Source organism: Hypomesus transpacificus, chromosome 21, assembly GCF_021917145.1.
Source record: "Hypomesus transpacificus isolate Combined female chromosome 21, fHypTra1, whole genome shotgun sequence".
NCBI classification, from domain to species: Eukaryota; Metazoa; Chordata; class Actinopteri; order Osmeriformes; family Osmeridae; genus Hypomesus; species Hypomesus transpacificus.
The window spans coordinates 6,685,997-6,706,534 of NC_061080.1; the positions used below are offsets into that span (position 1 = coordinate 6,685,997).

Consider the following 20,538-nt stretch of genomic DNA (forward strand, 5'->3'; position numbering starts at 1 on the left):
ACAAAACTTACGGTTGCGTGTTTAACACACACAATAATATTAATAACAAACAAGAATAATACGTGACCGTCTGAACAAGAGAATGCTCCTAAAGAACTAGGCATTTTCGGTTCAATTTGGGATGTACTAGTAAATTAGGCTACACTAGACGCATTAGTTGTAACACAGGGAGTATGAAAACAACAGGGAGAACTAGGATTAGCATGTACATCTGACTCACCATTGAGCAATTAAACATCTGAAAACATTACATTCTATACTTTAAAGCCTGTATTTGCAAATTAACTAACAACAAGAAATTTAACTTATGCTGATGGAAAGTAGGTACACTGTCAACGAACACGTGTGATTATATATCATATACCATCAGCTGGAGCTAGCAACAGGAGAAAACAAAATGATATTGCGCAAGTGTGTTGTAGGGGAAACAGGGAACTGAATTCTCCAGAACTGTTTTAAAACTGGCAATGTTTGTTAAAGTTTTCTCACTGCAACCGTTATTAATTGCTAAATTATGTACCATGCTTTGGTCAGCTTTGGGACAAATGTTAAGAAATGGTTGACATTTCAAGGTAGAATTGCATGAAATTTTGCATGGTACATCAGAATGATGTCCCCTTGAAGCCAATAAGGTTTGAAAAAACAGTCAAAATTATATTTAATTTATTGACACAAAGATATTGAAGCAATGTGACATTTACATAAAAACACCCTTTTCAGAAATGTTGAATTGCATTTCTCATTCAATTTCATTTTATATAAAGACGCATCTGCCCGCACACTTTCCACATCCATGCTGTTTCCATCTCTCCCAGCGCAAGTCATGCCAAAGCAGAAATGCTGTAGCGGCCGCTTGAGATTTGGATGTCTTCCAAAAATTGCCTCCCACAATCAAAACAAATTAACCGCAACATTGCTTACAGAATTTCTCAAAGATAGCTGGAAACTATAAATATTGACTCCCTGAGTAGATTTTTTTTCCAGGACCTCAGTCAATCTGCAATCAAGAACAGCCTCGTTGGCAACTGTACTAGGGCACTGCCCACGTTCAACAGCATGCGAGTATGGCATTTGATAGTTCGGTAGCCGACTCTCTGCTCCCATTAAACTACACAACATGCACACTCGGGGTAACCAACAAGATCATATTAACTAACAAACAGTAACATTACAAACATTTAACTGAATGAACAAAACAAATGAAATCCCTCGCAACTCTGTTGTAACCAAACTATTTTTCACAAGTCTTAGCGTTTTTTGACATGCCGCACTGCATGCTGGGTACCCAAGAGCGCTGACGCTGATTATCTAGCTGTGCTCCGAGTGGGGTGTGATGAGATGCCAGTGACGCGCTAAGGTCTCGGAGTCTCCTGCATTAACAAGTTTTGCCCGATTAGCAAGCTATTTTTGCGAATATTTTGTTAGCGATTGAATGGTAATGCAAATTAGCTAAAAACAATGTTAGTTAGCTTGGCTAAACTGGTTTTCATAGCAACCGAAATCCATTAATCAGATCAGTCGAACTTTATTCAGAATGGGGGGGATGGAGGGAACATTAAAAGTGTAGGGTACAGTAAAAGTGAAATGGAACGCGTCTTTCTGCCTTGAAGCTGCATGCATATTATCATCAAGAGCCCATTTATGTAAAGATAACATCCAAGCTAACAATTTCGCAAAATCTGACTGCAGCTTTGTAGACCATAAGTACGGTGTTATGGTTGTTTGAGTTAAACAACTTTCTAAATAAATTAAATGTCTGTTAAATGTCAAATCCAACTATAAATGTATAAAAGAGTTCCAATCAAATCTGAATTATTTTTACATTCATGCATTTAGCAGACGCCTTTATCCAAAGTGACTTCCAAAAGTGAATAGGTCACTGATCATAACAACGAGATAGCCCCAAACATTGCGGGTAGCCAAAACATGAAGCATACACTGTGAAAACTAGTCCCAAAGAGGAGAACCATATTAGCATGTAGTTGAATAAGTTACAATTAAACAATTTAACAACATGAACCTCAAAAAGTGCAAGGGTATACCTCAGGGGCATAGCCAGAAAAATATTTTGGGTTAGGCCTAGAAAAATATGGATAGGCATCTTTTCAGTTTATTTTACTTATTAACTTTGTTAAATACTTTGTTACCCGGTGCATAATTTTTCGGAGAAATTTTTGTTTTTGGGTAGGCCTTAGAACTAATCCTACCCGTTTCTACGCTCCTGGTGTACCTGTGGAAAAAAGCAAGCAACAAAGATATATTACACAGCAAGTACAGTAGTTTTAAGTCAGTTATAATTAACCAACAAGAGCAACACGTCTCTCAATAAGAGTCATTGTGATCCTGGAGGAAACATCAGGTCCAGCCAATCATTCCTAAGTACCGTTGTACTCCCGGAATAAGTGCGTCTTGAGCCTTTTCTTGGAGGTGGGGAAACAGTCAGTGTCTTTGATGGAGGTGGGGAGTTTTTAAACCTACAAGTTTAAAAGGCGACCTTTGCCTAAACTGACATGCACCAACTCAGAGAACTGAATTTCAACATCCATTTACACATTTCATCTCAATTTTTTACTCTACTCTTAAGGCATGACTATGTTTGACTTAATGTCTGCACCTCTCTTTCACCAACTGTCTCTGGAGTGGGGGTGGGGGTTTCACAGGGTGGCTACATGTATAACCAAGTTACATTTAAGACTTTTTAAGACCTTTTAATACCACTTCCAAATGAAATTAAAGACAAAACCTACGATGGAAATACAAATCAATGGAAATATACAGTAATCATTCCAGGGAATCACTGATGTCTGTTAAATATGAACAGTATGGTATGAGGACAATAATCGGTTGAGTTTAAGAACATTGACTAAATGTGTGTTATGCGAAAGGATACCACACAAATGTAGTTGCCGTCCTAAATTATATTTATTATTACACTATGGTGGAAATGGTGGAGCAGAAACAAGCAATTCCATGAATCCCATGGAAACAAAGGCAAATGTGGAGATGTACTGATGTGGAGCACAAATCATCCAAGAAGGAGTATTTCTTGAGTGTTTTTTATTCTGATGAATAATCATTGGATTCAGGTCAAAAGTCTAACACTTGAACTGGTTTCATCACTTAAGACACTAAAAGTCAGCAGCTTGGCATGCTGGGGCACGGAAAGGATTAAACATTTAGAGTTTCATCAAGGTAATATTTTTTTAGTTTGTCCTTTTTCATCAATGTCCTCAAAAAAGCAGTCCGCAGAGCCAGAAGACACAGTAGTCTGTGGGGTGATTGTCTCTGGAGGGCTGGCAGGCAGGGGCAGGCCAGCTGGATGAAGCTGTCTTGGGGTCAGGGCTGAAGAGAAGCCGTCCAGCTAGAGAGAGGAAGTCCAGCAGGGGTCTGTGTTTCTCTCAGCATCGGTTGCATCCTCTGTTACACTCAGCATCCTCTGTTGTTGCTCTCAGCATGCTCTGTTGCACTCTGTTGAGCAGGCCTCGGCATGACCCTCCAGACCTGTAAAAGTGAAGAAAGGGTCCATATTAGTTATTATTTTTTCATCTACACTTGATATAAACTACAGTTTTGACTGTGAAATTCAGTAGCACTAGTTCAAACTTGAATCCAAATGTGTTGACCTGATGGACACCCATGCAAAGTCAATCAAAACACGGTTTTGATTCCAGGCCCTGACAAGATTATTTAGCTCTAAACTGGTCAATATATACACATCTGACCAAAGACCAGCTCGACCTTTGCCTGTAAACAGTGATTCTGACCTGATCAGAGACCTTTAAGTAGTTTGACCTAGTGAAATTGGCAAAACCAGCCTGGCTACCGTAGGTCACTTTCTCAGGCAAATGACGAATGAAACAGGCTTGCTTTGAAAAATCATATATACTGGTTATCTTCAGCAGGCTCTTGTCTACAAAAAGCAGTCCTCCTTAAAGTTTTTGAAGTAGAATTGAGTGAAATACAAAAGATTTTACACACTGCCAGTGGGCATGCCGAGTCTGACTCTGAGGCTAATGTCAAAACAATGTACAGTATCCCCGGGACGCAGTCTCACTCCACTTGCACATTTTCTCAAATCACAAAAATAAACATCTGGCTAAAAGCACAATTCCCACATCTCTTGAAGGCTGCCCTGCTCGTCTTTTTTGGTGTAGACCGAACTGTAAAATGGTGAATTTATTAACATGACGCGTCCGTCTGAGCCTACAGGTCTGTGGGGAATCGCTTGTAATAAGCTGCCCTCCTCTACCTTTTTGATGAATTCGCCGAGATGCTAAATGATTCACTAATTACACAGAGGGAAAAAGCTAGCTACTTTTCGAGTAAAAAAATCAATTGAATTCAATTATTATATTGACATACCAAGGTGAAATTGTTTATGGTACTTCAGAGTGATGTCGTCTTGAACCCTTTTAGGTTTGAAAAACAGTCTAAATTATATTCGATTTATTGACACAAAGATATTGAGGCAACGTGGACATTTACATAAATACACCCCTTTCAGCCATTTTGTATTGCATTTCTTATTCAATTTGACCTTTTATAAAAACATGTATTCTACACATCTGTAATACATTTCAAGTCGATTGGATCTATGGTTCATGAGGAGAAGGGTTTTGAAGGTTGTACCAAATTTGGACAGTACAGCAAAATCTATCATGGTGGACCTTATGGGTTTTTGAGGCTTTTTTGTTCCCCATGAGAAATAAGGCATGCAAACCAATTTTCAGGCATTTTGGAGTAATGGGGCGCTGGGGAAATCACGTAGACTTTGGGCGTGTTTTATAGGGCCACCTATGGGCGCACATGGGCCACTAGCCGTCTGGGAGTAATGAGTGACCTCTTGTATCATTGGGCCAAATTGGAAAAAATCGGGTCCAGGACTTTTTAAGCTATTGGGCCATTTAGCGGAGAAATATAAGAATAAGAATGCTAACAAAAACAATAGGTTTCCTCCTACCGGAGGTACCCTAATAATAAGAATACTAACAAAAACAATAGGTTTCCTCTTACTGGAGGTACCCTAATAATAGGAATACTAACAAAAACAGTAGGTTTCTTCCTACCGGAGGAACCCTAAATATAGTTTTAGTCGCCAGTAACGTTTCATATTTTAGAACAAGAAGGCATTTCTCTCCCTCCAAAACTAAACAGCATAGCTGGACTCTGAGCCCTTCCTCATCTCAATCTTCCTTCTTACCATATAGGTATCCAGGGCCGGCCCAAGGCATAAGCGAACTAAGCGGCTGCTTAGGGCCCCCAAGAGCACATTAAATTACAGTTTCAAATCAATTCTGCTTAGGGCCCCATAAAGGTTTGGGCCAACCCTGTAGGTATATTTCTCTTCTTAGAGAAATATTTAAACAAACTCATCTGAAGATGCAATCAAGAACATTTTAAAACATTGCTTGGTAAATATAGTTGACAGTTATTTAATTCATTACGAAGTACCAATTTTGGGTAATTACCGATACCGGTATATTCAGTAAAAGTTTGCTAATTTTTAGTTGTGCTAGCTAAAGTTAGTGCTAGCTGGAACATTATTTAATGATAATATGAAATATTCATAATTAGTTGGGCATGAACATCAATAAATAAAACATTGCAAATGTTAATTTAAATTGTTAAATGTATCTAACTTATTGTTAGCTAGTTAAATCTACCTTTTTTCTAGTTCACCGGTGAAGTAATCCTCTGCCCTGTTTGTCACTGCCTGACTGAGCCAAGGAGAAAGTGCTTTACTGTACTCACGCTATTGTTGTCATGACTTTGCGAGGGATTGACATCCTGTCACTGTTCCAGTTGCACATCCTCCAAGTGGAGAGAGAATGGATGACAGTTTATTTTCTTCAGTTCCGTGCTCCACAGTTGTAGACTAACGTAGGGATGGACGGTATGGACGGCATAAACGGTATAGATATACCAGTATATATTTGGCCAACGATAGGGATTTTGACTATATCGTGCTAACCGCGTTAGAGCCTGCCAGAAATGATTTATCACAACCCCATTCATACCAGGCACAGAATTAAATTACCATATGGAATTGTATGCATATATCGCAAGAAATGTACATTACATTACGTCATTTAGCAGACGCTCTTATCCAGAGCTACTTACAGTAAGTATAGGGACATTCCCCCGAGGCAAGTACAGTACAGTAAGTACTGTACAGTACAGCAAGTGCAGTAAGTACAGGGAATGTCCCTGTACTTACTGTAAGTCGTTCTGGATAATAGCGTCTGCTAAATGACTAAATGTAAATGTAAGTAGGGTGAAGTGCCCAAGGACACATCGTCATTTTGACACGGCCGGGAATCGAACTGGCAACCTTCAGATTACTGGCCCGACTCCCTTTAATTTACGCAAACATCATGATATCTTCTGCATTCCTCCATCTTTATTGCACTGATGGAGCAGAGCATCGTTTTCTGGCTTTATCTTTTGGTTTTAAATGACAAAACTTCCAACGTTTATGGAGACTTAAACATAAATATTCAGCATGGAAGAGTTTAGCCATGCAAGCAATGATGCCAGGTTGGTTAGAATTGTGAAGTGTTTTTTGTATATGGCATGAGATTTGTCAAAAGTCGCGAACTATACATACTCAGCACAAATTTAACAACCAAGACTTGTAGCTGCGAGCAACCGCCTGGCTCTCATATGTTAACTTTGCTCGTGCAGTGAATTTCTGGTCGCTGAGCTGATTTCTGCTCGCTCAAGTCTACATGACTTTCACAATTTGGAGGCTGCAGTGATAGGCTGTGATTTTAAGAAAAATAATATCTCTATATACCGTTACTGTCCGTGCTTCAGAATTATACTGTGATAAACATTTTAGGCCATATTACCCAGCCCTCGACTCACGTCTTCGTGACATAAACAAATTTAAATGAGCAATCATTTTATTGCTGCCTGCAGATACAAATACTGAATCCAAGTCTAAACATTCTTATCTGAACTTTTTTCCCACAGGTAAATGTTGGCCATCCATCGGAGGTGGATGAAATCTTTGATGCCATATCCTACAGTAAAGGAGCATCCGTGATTCGTATGCTGCACAACTACATTGGAGATGATGTGAGAAGAGGCTTACTCACACAATCACACACCACTATTTAATTTAACACTAGAAGCGCTGAGCCGGTTTTGTCAAATGACCCATGAGTCTTCAGACAGGGACGTTGTTTCTGACACGTAATGGTTGCTAGATGGCGCTTCTTGCACGGAGCAAAGGCACAGTCGAAAATGAACGTGCCTTTGTCAATCTGACATTTATCTGTGTTGTTTGTCTGATTATTTCCTTAGAGCGTTTGTTGTCTAGTCCATTCATCATTCTGCATGTTGCAGGTTAGACTACAGTTGGTCTATAGCAGCCCAACATTATCATAATTTTATAGTTGGCTGTAAAGATCGGGTTGTTGTCCCCAGATAAAAGTGTTGGGACATCATAAGCATTCAATGGTCTAATTAGATCCAGCTAACTTTGCAAAACATTTCATGTTTTTTCATTTATTGTCAGGACACGGTCCAAGTATTGCAAAAATGAGAGCCAGGTGTACTTTGTTTGGAAATACTGGGCTATAGGCCCAGTATCCAACTATACAACTATCACACACGTTGCAAAAATCTGAACGTTGGCTAGATGTAGCATGATTATCTACTATACACAATATTTCTTGCTCATTTTTGCTTTTTTGAAAGATTAAATGTTACAGTACGCGACCGGGCGCGAACGCCACTAATGATGTTCAATGGAGTCTCACAGTATCTATCAAAATACATTTACACACATGATGCAAGAAATGTAATACGCTGGCTAGATGTAGTATGATCTTATCAACTAGGCCACTCACGATACCTTTTTTGGAGTATTTTCTTCAAAGTGAAAGATTAAATGTGACAGTATGCCACATGGGCACTCAGGGTAACCAGTTGTGTACCGCCGGTGGGGCTTGCTAGCTAGCAGTGCAAAGTTAAGTTATGTTACGAGACTGAATTGATTATGAAAAACCCACCAGGAGCTCTGTACGAATACAGAGTTGTATTGAACATGGCTGGGTGTGCAGCCACACAGACGATTAGTTTGTCCTCCATCTTGAAACTGTGAAAGCTAGAAATGTTTACAATCACCAACGGTTGCTACATTACAAGAAACACAAACAATCCGTTTGGCTGGTCCTTGCTCCTCATTTACATAAAGTTGAGAATATCTAAACTCAAATCGCTTGGATTGCATTGCGTCGCTACCGACAATGCACCACGCAAACGTTTTGCCTGGCTCCATTGAAAATGAATGGAAAGCATTGCATCGCTGTAGTGGAAACACTGTAGTACGCATGGGTATAATATCAAACTGGTTGAAAATGTGTATTTTGGTTTCATGTAGGCTATTACTGTAACATTGGGGCTCCAGTTTCAAGTGTGGATGGCGGGTTACGCAAGGGCAGTAGCGCATATAAAACGAAAGTTGCATTTAATAATCGCTCTGGATAAGAGCGTCTGCTAAATTACTAATTGTAATAAATCACCATCAACAAGTCCGACAGAATTTTGAATAGCCTACGTTTTGTTCTCTGCACATCTACAAACTAAGTAGAATAAGGCTCAATAACCTCAGGAATTGCATTGTGCACAGAATTTCTTTTTTTGAGTTGGTAACCCGTGAATGGATCTTTCAGGCTGTTTGAAAGGTGCAATCTCCCATCCCCCCAACTAATGATTGATTGCATAGTGCAGGGGTGCCCAACCAGTTGATTGCGGTCTACCAGTCGATCGCGGGCTGAGTTGCAGGCGATCGCGAGAAATTTCTCTCGTGCTATCAATATCCTCATCCCCTGCCTCGTTCCTCTTCTCGCTCCCAGAAGTTTGTCCTAACCACCGCCGCATTAAGTTAGCTTTTTACTTAACTACTCTAGCTAGCTCTTATTACTTTCAATGATCTTCTGTGCTTCGTTTTACTTCTTCCTTGTGTTTTCTGGTGGACACTGTTCGTTTCCACGGTTTCTCACGCTGGTATCACTTCAAACTGTGCGCAGGCAATGGGCATATAAAACGTTATCATGTAACATTAAGGCACAGTGTTCATGTGAAACTTAAGAAGTACTGCTAGGGGGATAAATGATCGAGAACCATGCAGAGAACAGAGCTTTATGTATCATTCATGTAATGCCTCATTAATCACCGGCTAGTGAGTTTTTATTGACACCCGCCAAAATAAATTTTCACCCGCATTTGGCGGGTGTTAATTTAGAACCCTGGTTGTAACTAAAGACTCGAAAGGGCGTGAGAAGCTAGACTAGAGCAAGTGGATAGGCTACTACCATGGCAGAAGCAAAAAAATCAAACAATTGTGATTTTCATTCAGAGTGGGAGGAGGATTTTTTTGTGTATTCGAATGCAAAGTCCATCTGTCTTATCTGCAATGCAAACGTGGCTTTACCATAGAAAGGGAATTTGGAGCGCTATTTCAAGACGGTACACAAGAGCTACGATACGAACTTCCCAGCTAAATCACCTGTGCGCGCCGAAAGGTCCAGGAATTGAAAAGTCAGCTAGCAGCACAACAGTCCGTTTTTACCAGGCCCAACACCAAAAGTAAGACTGCAACCATAACATCTTGTCGTGTTCTTGCAAAAGAAAAGACGTCTTTCAAGGATGGTGAGATTGTGAAAGAAGCATTCATGGAAGCCCCAGATGTGCTCTTTGCCGATTTTAAAAATCTAAAGGAGATTGTGTTTTCTAACTGTTTTCTTTAGAAAGGTTTTTGACAACATAAGTGTAAAAGAAGAGCTGCGGACCATTTTGCCTTTGAAAAGGCACACGAGAGGCACAGATATTTTTCAAGTTTTTATGGAATTCGTTAATTAGAGCCAATAAGTGCCCCTCTTCAAACTCGTCTCCATTACAACCGATGGGGCTCCCACGATAGTTGGACACACTGCTGGGTTCATTGGATTGTGCAAACAGTGTTAATCTTTCCCGGATTTCCTGAATTACCATTTTATAATTCACCAGCAAGGGTTGTGAGGGAAGATGTTAAATATGAAAGACGCCAGGAGTCTGCAGAGGCAATCATTCCGTGCGCAGCTGAAGGACACAGGTGTAGAACACACAGATCTGCTGTAGCACACAGACGTTAAGTGGCTCAACAGAGGTACATTTCTGGAACGGTTTTCTAAATAGTTTTTTTCTGGAACGTTCAAACTAAGCTGAATATGCATAGCTAAAAGACAGTCGGTGGCTCTTGGATTCAGCCTTTCTTACCAATCTGACTGAAAAGCTCAATAACTTGAATCTAGAGCTGCAGGGTAAGGAGAAACACATGATGAACATGATCAGCTCCTTGAACACGTTTAAAAGCAAGTTACACCTGCAATCGAGCCGGTTGCAACAGTGTGATCTGCGGAACTTTCCACACATGGACACAGAACTCAAGCGTCAGGGCAAAGACTGTGCGGAGCTTGAGAGTGCACGCTATGATGATCAAGTGCAGAGCATCTTGACACAAAACAAGAACCAGAATAAGAAACAACACTGATCAATCCACTAACTCAGAGGAGTTCTTCTCCCTCTTGATTGATTGGATCAGTACGTTTATCTTGCGCGAATCCGTCGGCTGCTTTGGCTGAATCCCAACATACTTCTTCAGCTCAAGTAGTGGAAGAATTCTGAGACACGATCAGTCAAAATGCTGGATCAATACAAATTCTCTATTCAATGGCGTAAAATACTTAAAAGTACTTTGTGACCGATCCTAAAACATGTCTTATATAGACTCACAACATCTGGTCATTCTGAACAACAGTTAATCAATACATTCTTCTCCACAATGGATTGTAAACAACAAAGGTCTCAACAGGAAAAGGTCAGACAGCTGCTTCATTAGCGCATATTCTAAAGGCCGATATATGCTTCTGCGTTTTTCGAAAAACGGACACATGGGAACGCCCTCGTCTCCGTGGAACGCCCTCTACAAGCTCTCCGTCAGCCCTCGTAGAGCCACGTAGAGCTTGACGTGCACCTCCTTAATTTTGTAACTGTCCGTCGTAGCTACGGAGAGCTACGGAGACCCCCTTGGCTGTGATTGGTCAGTATTAAGTACCGCTTGCGTCAGGGGTAGGGGCGGGGTTGCCGTGATAGCAGGACGAACAGAATCCTTTGACCGCCATATTCATATTCATATTCAGTCATAGTCATATTTCAGCTAAACGGTACATGTAAATCAGAATCTGAATTAAAATGTGATGAGAAATGGGCAGTGTAGTTACTGAAAATGTGCGTATTTTATTGATGGAACGGCTAATTTGTAAATTAGCTCCGACTTTTTGGTAACCTAGGTATATAAACACTCAATGACGTCTAAACAAAAAACCGTCGCGCCACCTACTCTTATGGCGGTGAATTGTTTTCAGCACCCACAGCCTACGGAGAACCATAAACGCAGTCTATCCGTCCGTATCCGTGCGTATCCTCCGTATCCGTGCGCCCGCCCATCCGTAAATGGAGACGCAGAAGCATATTTCGGCCTTAAGTCTACTACTGACACTTTCAAGAACTTCCCCCTTAGGTCCTAAATCTAAATTGGGAGGATGTAGAAAATACCCACCGACCCCCAAGGGTCTACTTTCCCACAGGGTGGCAAAAGCCTCAGGACAAACAAACATTCCCTTTCACCTTTTGGCCTAACACATTTCTTATTGTCACAGCATGTGTCTAACAATAGACATAAAACCATTGTAATTCAAATCACTCTTGAATACCACATATTCTATTACTCTACTATTGCCTCGCCTGGCACTTAGAGAGGAAACAACAGTCAAATATACACACTCACACACAGTGAATATGTTAATTTATAAGTTAAATACTAAGTAATACTAAACAAGTATTTGGTGCCCAAAATATTTACACAGAGCATGGATGGCTGTTTTTGCCATAGTCTCTGAGGGTTTGTCTGTTAGACTAATCATTGTATTCTCTCTAGGATTTTAGGAAAGGAATGAATGCCTATCTTTTGAAATTTCAACATAAAAATGCATCCACAGGTAACCCAGCCAATTCTTAACCTTACTTAATATTGCATGTATCGATTATCATATTGAAGTTAACATCTATCTCCCTGCCCTCCTCACAGAGGACTTATGGTACTGTCTGGAACAGGCCAGTGGGAAACCTATTGCTGCTGTAATGGGCTCCTGGACCAAACAGATGGGATTTCCTATTATAGAAGTGGATCAGGAACAGGTAAGCATGTGGGTTGGTTTGTTGGTTCACCGCTTTTCCTTCCGTGGACCAATTTTGATTGGTACTGACCACTGCAGACCAGGAACACTTAGTTTGGAGATGTCTAGCCACAATATGGCCCTTGTCAGCCTCTCAAATCCTTAGGTTTGCCCCTTTTTCCTGCTTCTAACATATCAACTGTGATGACATTTTCACATTCCACCCACTGACAGGTGCCACAATAACAAGATACAGTTATGGCTGATGTGTAATATATAATCATGTAATATAGAATTATTCTGCAACATCTCTGGGTATGACACCCACCTGTCAACTACACAACTGGTCAACATTTTTATAAGAACAACATTTTTCAGTATCATTTCAATTAAATCAGTTAAAGGTCACATGATATGCTGTTTTTTGATGCTTTTATATATGCCTTAGTGGTCTCCTAATACTGTATTTGAAGTCTCTTTCCCGAAATTCAGCCTTGGTGCATAATTACAGCCACTACGAGCAGTCCCACAATGAGCTTTCCTCAAAGCTCAGCTGTTTCTGTGTCTGTAGCTTAAAATGCTAATGAGGAGGAGAGGGGCGGCACCATGCGCTAATGTTCACAATGGATGTATTGCAATGGCTCGTGGCCCCGTTGCTGTAAGATGTCTCGAATTTTCCCAATTCTCATCTGATCACTCTGGTTTGCAGAGGTGCACACTCAGTCATTTCAATGAGGGAAAGGCGGATATCGCGGGCTCCATAACAACAGCAGAATGGTTATCCAAATAACAAAAGTGCACAACACTTGTGTTACAGCATGTGTATTCACACATACTTGATGCTATCTACATTTACATTACCGACAGCTCAGCCGTTAGCTGCAGAGATAATGTTACAGCCACATTCTAAGGGTAGCAAGCTCGGTAACAATATACAGTAAAGCAACAAAATGATATAGCGTTAGTTAACTTACTTGTCCGAGGTTTGTAGCTGGACTAAGGAGAGTAAGTACTGTTCCAGAATTTTTTTTCAGCAAGGCCAGGTTTGTATTAGCACAAGTTGAGGAAACAGTCGTGGCTGAAATGTTTGGCGCAGACATACAAAACTTAGGGAAGTTTGAAGCCAAACAATGGATTTTGGTGTTTCAAAACCCATTGACACTGTATGACTATGTTTAGCTTGTGTTCTGCTCCTCTCTCTTACCAACCGTCTCTGGAGGAGGGGATCCCTCTCTGAATTGCTGCTCCCAAGGTTTCTTCAATTTTTTCTCCCGTTGGGAGTTTTTCCTTGTCGTCCTTGAGGGTTTAGGTTGGTTGAGGGGCAGTTCTATGGGTGTATGTGAAGCCCTCTGTGACATGCTTGCGTGTAAAAAGGGCTACACAAATACATTTGATTTGAGTTGTGTCGGCGCATTTCCAGCGAAAATAAAATTAAGACACTGGGGGCTTCATGTACTAACGCATTTGGGCCCACTTCAGGCGTATTTGTTTCGTAATTTGCTCGTAAAAGCATGGCGAGGTATGTACAAACATGGCGTACTGAGGTAAAAGCACAGGCTGCCTGTCGCGGGAACTGAAAATGGCAAATTGCGCTTTTTGTGTCATGCATATGCATTCACGGGAGGGTCAAGGGGAAAGTGGGAGTTTCCCATAAAAAGATGGGAGGGGATGCGTTAAGTGCGCCTAATTATGTATCCCGCGGTATGTAAAAAAAACGCCTGTGAAAGCGCACCTCTATTTTGCGTAGAAAATTCTGCGCTTTTTAAAAGCAGGCGTAAACCAGGATGCGCATATGCCTCCTGGTGAAATGGCAGCCGTAACCCGAGCAAGACGAAGACAAAGGCCAAAGGATTTTTTCCACAAGGATCACACTTTTTGAATTGAGTGATCACAACATCATTACGCGTTACAGATTAAGCAGCCATGCAATATAACAGTTACTGGAAGAAATCAAAGATTTCATTGAATTTCCGACTCAGCGTTCACATTCCATTCCAGCAGTTGTTAAACTCCTCGCTACATTACAAATATTGACAACAGGATCATTTCAATGTCATCGCTGTTTCCACTTTGGTGGCTGATCCATGATAGAAAGAGAGAAGGAGGCCCATTCAATTGCGCGTTTAAATGCTCGCAATGTACGGTATAGTGGGCGGAGAAAGGCGCTGATTTCCCGATGACTTGCATGTTTCGTAAATACGACGTAAACTGAAGTATTACAGCGTGCGCAATCTGCGGGTTGGCCATGGCTCTAATAACTCTACGTTGTACCTACATGAGGCCCTGGGTCTTCAGAGGCTCGGATGAAGGACAGTGTTTCGCTTTGTTGATAGCTGGCCCCAGGTGCAAGATATTAGGCGGGCCCCACCCCCTAGTGAACGCAAAAAAAAAAATAGTTTTTACTTTGGAATAGATGGGAAAACACTTCGTTACATTTGGCTCCCCTCCAGCCTTCTCATCTTGTTCTTTTTTCTCTTGCCTTTTCCTGCTTCCACTCTTATGCTTCAGTGTTAATTTCGTCGACAAAAACTATGATGAAAAATTTTCGTTTACAACCTTTTTCTCATGACCAAAATGAGACTAAGACGTGACGAAAAACGGATCTTTAACAAAAAAAACTATGACAAAATATATTAGAACTTTCGTTAACGAGATGAAAATGTTGGTGGTTGACGTAGTCACAGTACTTTATTTCTCCAATAATTTGATAGTTAGATATATTCCTCCTCTCTGTTTCTTAAGCGCGCTCTCATCTCTACTGCTGTCAGTGGCCGATTCTCGTCTCTCTGCCAAGTTTCGCGCGAGTTAAAGGCGTGTTCGGGCGAGTGTTATCAACCCATGCAATTGGCAAGATATGTCGCGTTGCTATAAAGTACACAGGCAGCATGGCTAATTTAGGTAGTCACCTGAAGAGGCTACATGGTATTTGTGTTGAGACGTCTGCCTCCCCCTCGGATTCAGCTATGGCTACAGTCAGTGGCTAGCTCCACCGGTACCCCTAGCAAGAATAGGAATTCTATGTTCTCCGAGAAACAAATCCCTGTTGTGTACGACAAAGTAATACGAGAGATAGCTGAGTCATTGAGAAAAACCTTAAAGTAGGACATGAGTTCAATTAAGTGTGGTGTTAAATGAGTGTTTACAGCAGCTTGACTGCCAGTAATAGTTGACCCTTTTTACATTCAGAGAACACATACAACAGGAAAGAAGGACTGGTTTAAGGCAAGGTCCAGGCCTGATGTTATTTTATCTTTTATGTATGTATGTATCGGATCGTTGGCTGTGCATCGAGATGTGTATTGCATCGTTCTCAGTGATGGAGATGCACATTCCTACTGAGAAGGGGAAAAAAGGAGTTTAATATGGCTATTAAATGTGACTAAAACTAGACTAAAACGAGACTAAAATGTAATTAGTTTTCGTCGACGAAAACTAGACTAAAACTAAGAAGGATTAAAATGACTAAATGTGACTAAAACTAATAAGCATTTTCGTCTAAAGAATAAGACTAAGACTAAATCAAAAATAGCTGCCAAAATTAACACTGTTATGCTTAAAAGGCATTGCTACTCGTTCAGTTGTGCTGTGCTCAATGAACTGCATTGTCGTGACCTTCGAATTGGTGTAACTAAAGCGAATTGTATCGTCACATGATCAAATAGAGACTTGACATTGAACAACAACATACATATTACCCAGCAATCATCATAGCAATCATCATTGCTAATCACAAAAATACCAAAGAAAATAAGAACTTATTCATTCAATTGAATCGTTTTTTGATAGTTTCTATAGTACATGTAGTAGGGCTGTCCCCGACGAAGATTTTCTTTGGTCGACCAAGACTCGACTAAAACGTCTGAAAATCGACTAATCGAAATTTGAAACGCTTAAAAAAAACAAAACAAAAACAACTTCAAACATTTTCGCGATCTGACTCAATGGCTGCTGGAAATCAGTGTTAATTTTGGCAGCTATTTTTTATTTAGTCTTTAAATGAAAATGCTTATTAGTTTTAGTCACATTTAGTCATTTTAATCCTTCTTAGTTTTAGTCTAGTTTTCGTCGACGAAAACTCAAAACATTTAAGTCTCATTTTAGTCTAGTTTTAGTCACATTTAATAGCCATATTAAACTCCTTTTTTCCCTTTCTCAGTAGGGATGTGCATCTCCATCACTGAGGACGATGCAATACACATCTCGATGCACTGCCAACGATCCGATACATTAAAGATACATAAAAGCAACTACTAATGCGATACGATACGATTCACCCCTATTGCGATGCAGTGCGATTTGACAAGATGTGATTCAATGAGATGCGATGCAAAATAATATAATGCTATGCAATTTAATATGGTACATAATGATGTATTTCTTTGTCAGACAGCAAATCATCAATTAACTAAACAAGTGAAATTTTTATTTCACATATTGAACAAAGTGTCTGACAAAAGATAAAATAACATCAGGCCTGGACCTTGCCTTAAACCAGTCCTTCTTTCCTGTTGTATGTGTTCTCTGAATGTATAAAAGGGTCAACTATTACTGCTGTAAACACTCATTTAACACCACACTAAATTGATCTCATGTCCTACTTTAAGGTTTTTCTCAATGACTCAGCTATCTCTCGTATTACTTTGTCGTACACAACAGGGATTTGTTTCTCGGAGAATATAGAATTCCTATTCTTGCTAGGGGTACCGGTGGAGCTAACTACTGACTGTAGCCATAGCGGAATCCGAGGGGGAGGCAGACGTCTCCACACAAATACCATGTAGCCTATTCAGGTGACTACCTAAATTAGCCATGCTCCCTCTGTACTTTATAGCAACGCGACATATCTTGCCAATTGCATGGGTTGATAACACTCACCCAAACACGCCTCTAACTCGCGCGAAACTTGGCCGAGAGACGAGAATCGGCCACTGACAGCAGTAGAGATGAGAGCGCGCTTAAGAAACAGAGAGGAGGAATATATCTAACTATAAAATTATTGGAGGAAAAAAAGGATTGTGACTTCGTCTACCACCAACATTTTCGTCTCGTTAACGAAAGTTATAATATATTTAGTCATAGTTTTTATTTTCAGAGATCCGTTTTTGTCACGTCTTAGTCTCGTTTTAGTCATGAGAAAAAGGTTGTTAACAAACATTTTTCGTCATAGTTTTCGTAGATGAAATTAAAACTGCTGGACATGGCAGATTCAGCTGCTAATAGCCTACTAATAATAAGACCGGTATCACCAGTCCTGTTGTAACCGAACGCCGATGGTATTTAGTATCTCTTTAGGGCTGCCGCGATTCATCGAGGTCATCGACGACGTCGAGGCTGAAAATGCGTCGACATAAGTATTTTAAATCAACGGATCTTTTATTTATTTTTTTATTATAAAAAAAATACAAAAAACGCTTCAGTTCATTATCCACCTTATTCTTAGGGGGTCTACTGTAGAAATGATTATGGCTGCAACTTCCGGTGAGTAGCGGTAGTTGCGGTTTGCTATACGTTAGTCCCAGCCAGCCATCAACTGTGATTCTTTCTAAAGTAATTTCAACTATAATTTACCTAAAACTGGTTTGTTTTTAAACATATGTTGTCATTTGATTGTTATTATTATTGTTATAAAATGTCATTGCGGAGCTCTGGTAGGCTACCTGTTGTGCTGTTCGCGGCTTTACTACAGCTAACAACCAGATTTTGCTAAATCTGTGGCTTCAACGACAGTGTGTTGAACACACACCCACAACAAAAAGGGATTGTTCTTATGACAAACGGTGCAGTTTCCATCGCCTGCCAACAGATGAGTACTACAAAAGAATGTAGCTGAAAAACCTAGCCTTGAAGAGAACACCCAAAACACTATCGTATGTGTACTCATTTCATTTTGTGGACAACAAGCTGACGGAGGAAATCCGCATCCTACTTTGTGTTTGGGCTACGAAAGACCTCCACAGATTTATTTGCTGTACTGCCAGTAAAGGTGGGGTGCAAGTGTTCATATAGGATTTTTTGTGGGTTAGTAGTGTCCTGGTCCAGCAACACATGAGCACCCAGTCGTTTGTATTTCACTTGACGAGGAAACTAAAACCCAGGACCAGTGATGTGGGACTTTAGCCTGACTAGGCTCTATGTCTGCTTTAGGTAGACAAAGTTGTGTCCTACCACCTTTATTAAAACGCGACCAACTCTATTGCTGTGGAGGTAGCTAGCTAGCTACTGATTAGGCTCTGAGCTTTTCAGGTTATTCATCGCTTTACCCGCCGTCCGTAGCAACAGAGTTAATAAAGTAGCTAAATTTGCTAGTTTACGTTATTTGAGGACTTTTTTTCAGGTCGGCCTCCCATCCCTCGATAGTAAAAGACAGAGATATGATTGTCCAGATTCAGGTGTAACAGGCTGTGTTCCCACATGTTTTTTTTCGTATCAGAATTAGCTTACCGCAATGACTGTTTATGAGCGTTACCATGACAATCACCGGCTCCGGAAGTTTTCTTTCTCTTGCTATTTAGCTAACTTGTTAACCGTAACCATGACGCGTTGCTAGGACAATGGAGGCGTATGAAGTGATTTAAAGACGTTAGCCCTGCTCCGGCTTTAGGCTGTGTTCGAAATGTCTTAAAATGCGTCCTTCCTTCCTTCCTTTTAAGACAGCGAGGTCTGTTCGAAATGTCTTAAATCTTCTCTTCCTGTCTAATAAGATACCTTGAAATACGTCACATAATGGTCATTTTTTAAGAGAGCATCTGAGCTGCCTTGCTGTCTTAATGGCAGCACGTATTACCCATAACTCTGTGCGCGGGGTTACCGTGAGCAACAAGTTAAACAGAATCCTTTGACCGCCATTGCTTTTTACAATTCATATTTCAGCTAAACGGTACTTGTAAATCAGCATCTGAATAAAAATGTATCGAGAAATGGGCAGTGTAGTTGCTGAAAATGTACTTATTTTATTGATGACACTCCTAATTTGTAAATTTGCTCCGACTTTTCGATAACGTACGGTACCTAGCATCGCAGTGCAAAGCAGACACTAGCTAGTTGCTGCGTTTTATCATAATCCTATCAAATGAGTGAAATACAAACACAAATGTTATGAGCTATTGAGCCTATATCTAACACAAGTTTAAATACAGCTTAACTTGACTTAGTGTGACAATAAACTCAATGCAATTGACTGCCGTCTGACAAAGTGCGCTAGTGCGAGCACACGAGTACACGCAGCGCGATGACGTACATCCTGTCTTAATAGGCTGTTCGAAAACAACGGTTTTTAAGATACCTTACCCCGAAGAGAGCTGTCTCGTTAGACACCTGTCTAGTAAGACATCAAGGATTAAGACAGCTGTCTAAGTTTTCGAACACAGCCCAAGTGTGTGGTAAATGTACACTACCTGGTTCTTAGATAATTGGCGAGTATCGCTATCGAATCATTACCGAACTGGCATAAGCACCAGCCCAGAACCAGCACCTTGGAATTTTTTTATTTAAAAGGGGTGTGTGTTCGTGTATGTTGGGATATGTTATGTACCTTATCTAAATATTTAAATTTTTTGCACTTTAATTTGTTAGCCTTTGTTTGTTTGTCAATGACATAGAGTTTGTTGTTTTCAAAATAAAATGAACTGAAATGGTCAAAAAAAAATACGTGGGGAGGAAAATTAATCGTTTCGATTAATGAACTAATCGAAAAATTTGTCGATAGAAAAATAATCGTTATTGGCAGCCTTATATCTCTTTCAATGTACTACAAATAAAAAAATATTGTTTGTTAAACATGCAAATCATCAGAGCGCGCTTATCACTGCCTCAACTTGCAGCATGCAAACTTGCGTAGAAGCTGAGTGGGGAACGGTACAACAGAGAAAAGATTTTGTTGTCTTGGCTGGAGAAGATAATGTCATTCGATTTGGATGTGATTCTTATAACAGGCATATTCATTTTTCAACCCAGCGCGTTAGCATGAGCGAAGTAGGGCTAGGCAAACTTACGTTTTTCAGGTGGTAGGCTACATCATATTCGACGTCGAACTATGAAAAATAAACCGTTAATGACAGAGTTTGCATTAAACGTTTTTCGAGTCACCTGGTACTTTGTAAATGTAAATGTAGGCTACTTTAATGAAATGCTGCCATACCACATTCTTTGCCATTTTGACCAATAACACCGACAAAGTAGGCTATGGCAGAGTTTGTAGTTCTGCAGCCAATTGTGCTCGTGCCGTGTGCAAAATACCAAACCAAACAAAGCGCAGATCAACGAAAGGGAAAATAGTAACACCTTTTCTTTTAAATTATATATTTTTTTAGTTGAT

General features: G+C 40.3%; 1 protein-coding gene across 6 annotated transcripts in view; it reads left to right on the plus strand.

Moving 5' to 3' along the window:
• npepps (aminopeptidase puromycin sensitive) overlaps positions 1-20,538 on the plus strand; it is a 215,139-nt gene that overhangs the window by 55,244 nt on the left and 139,357 nt on the right. For 5 of the 6 annotated variants that reach the window (XM_047043674.1, XM_047043669.1, XM_047043671.1 and 2 more), the window contains exons 11-13: positions 6,976-7,080; positions 11,987-12,047; positions 12,137-12,246. In XM_047043674.1, the coding sequence (XP_046899630.1) occupies positions 6,976-7,080; positions 11,987-12,047; positions 12,137-12,246 (276 nt within the window). The remainder of the gene's footprint in view (positions 1-6,975; positions 7,081-11,986; positions 12,048-12,136; positions 12,247-20,538) is intronic. The other variant, XM_047043672.1, reaches the window with a different exon arrangement.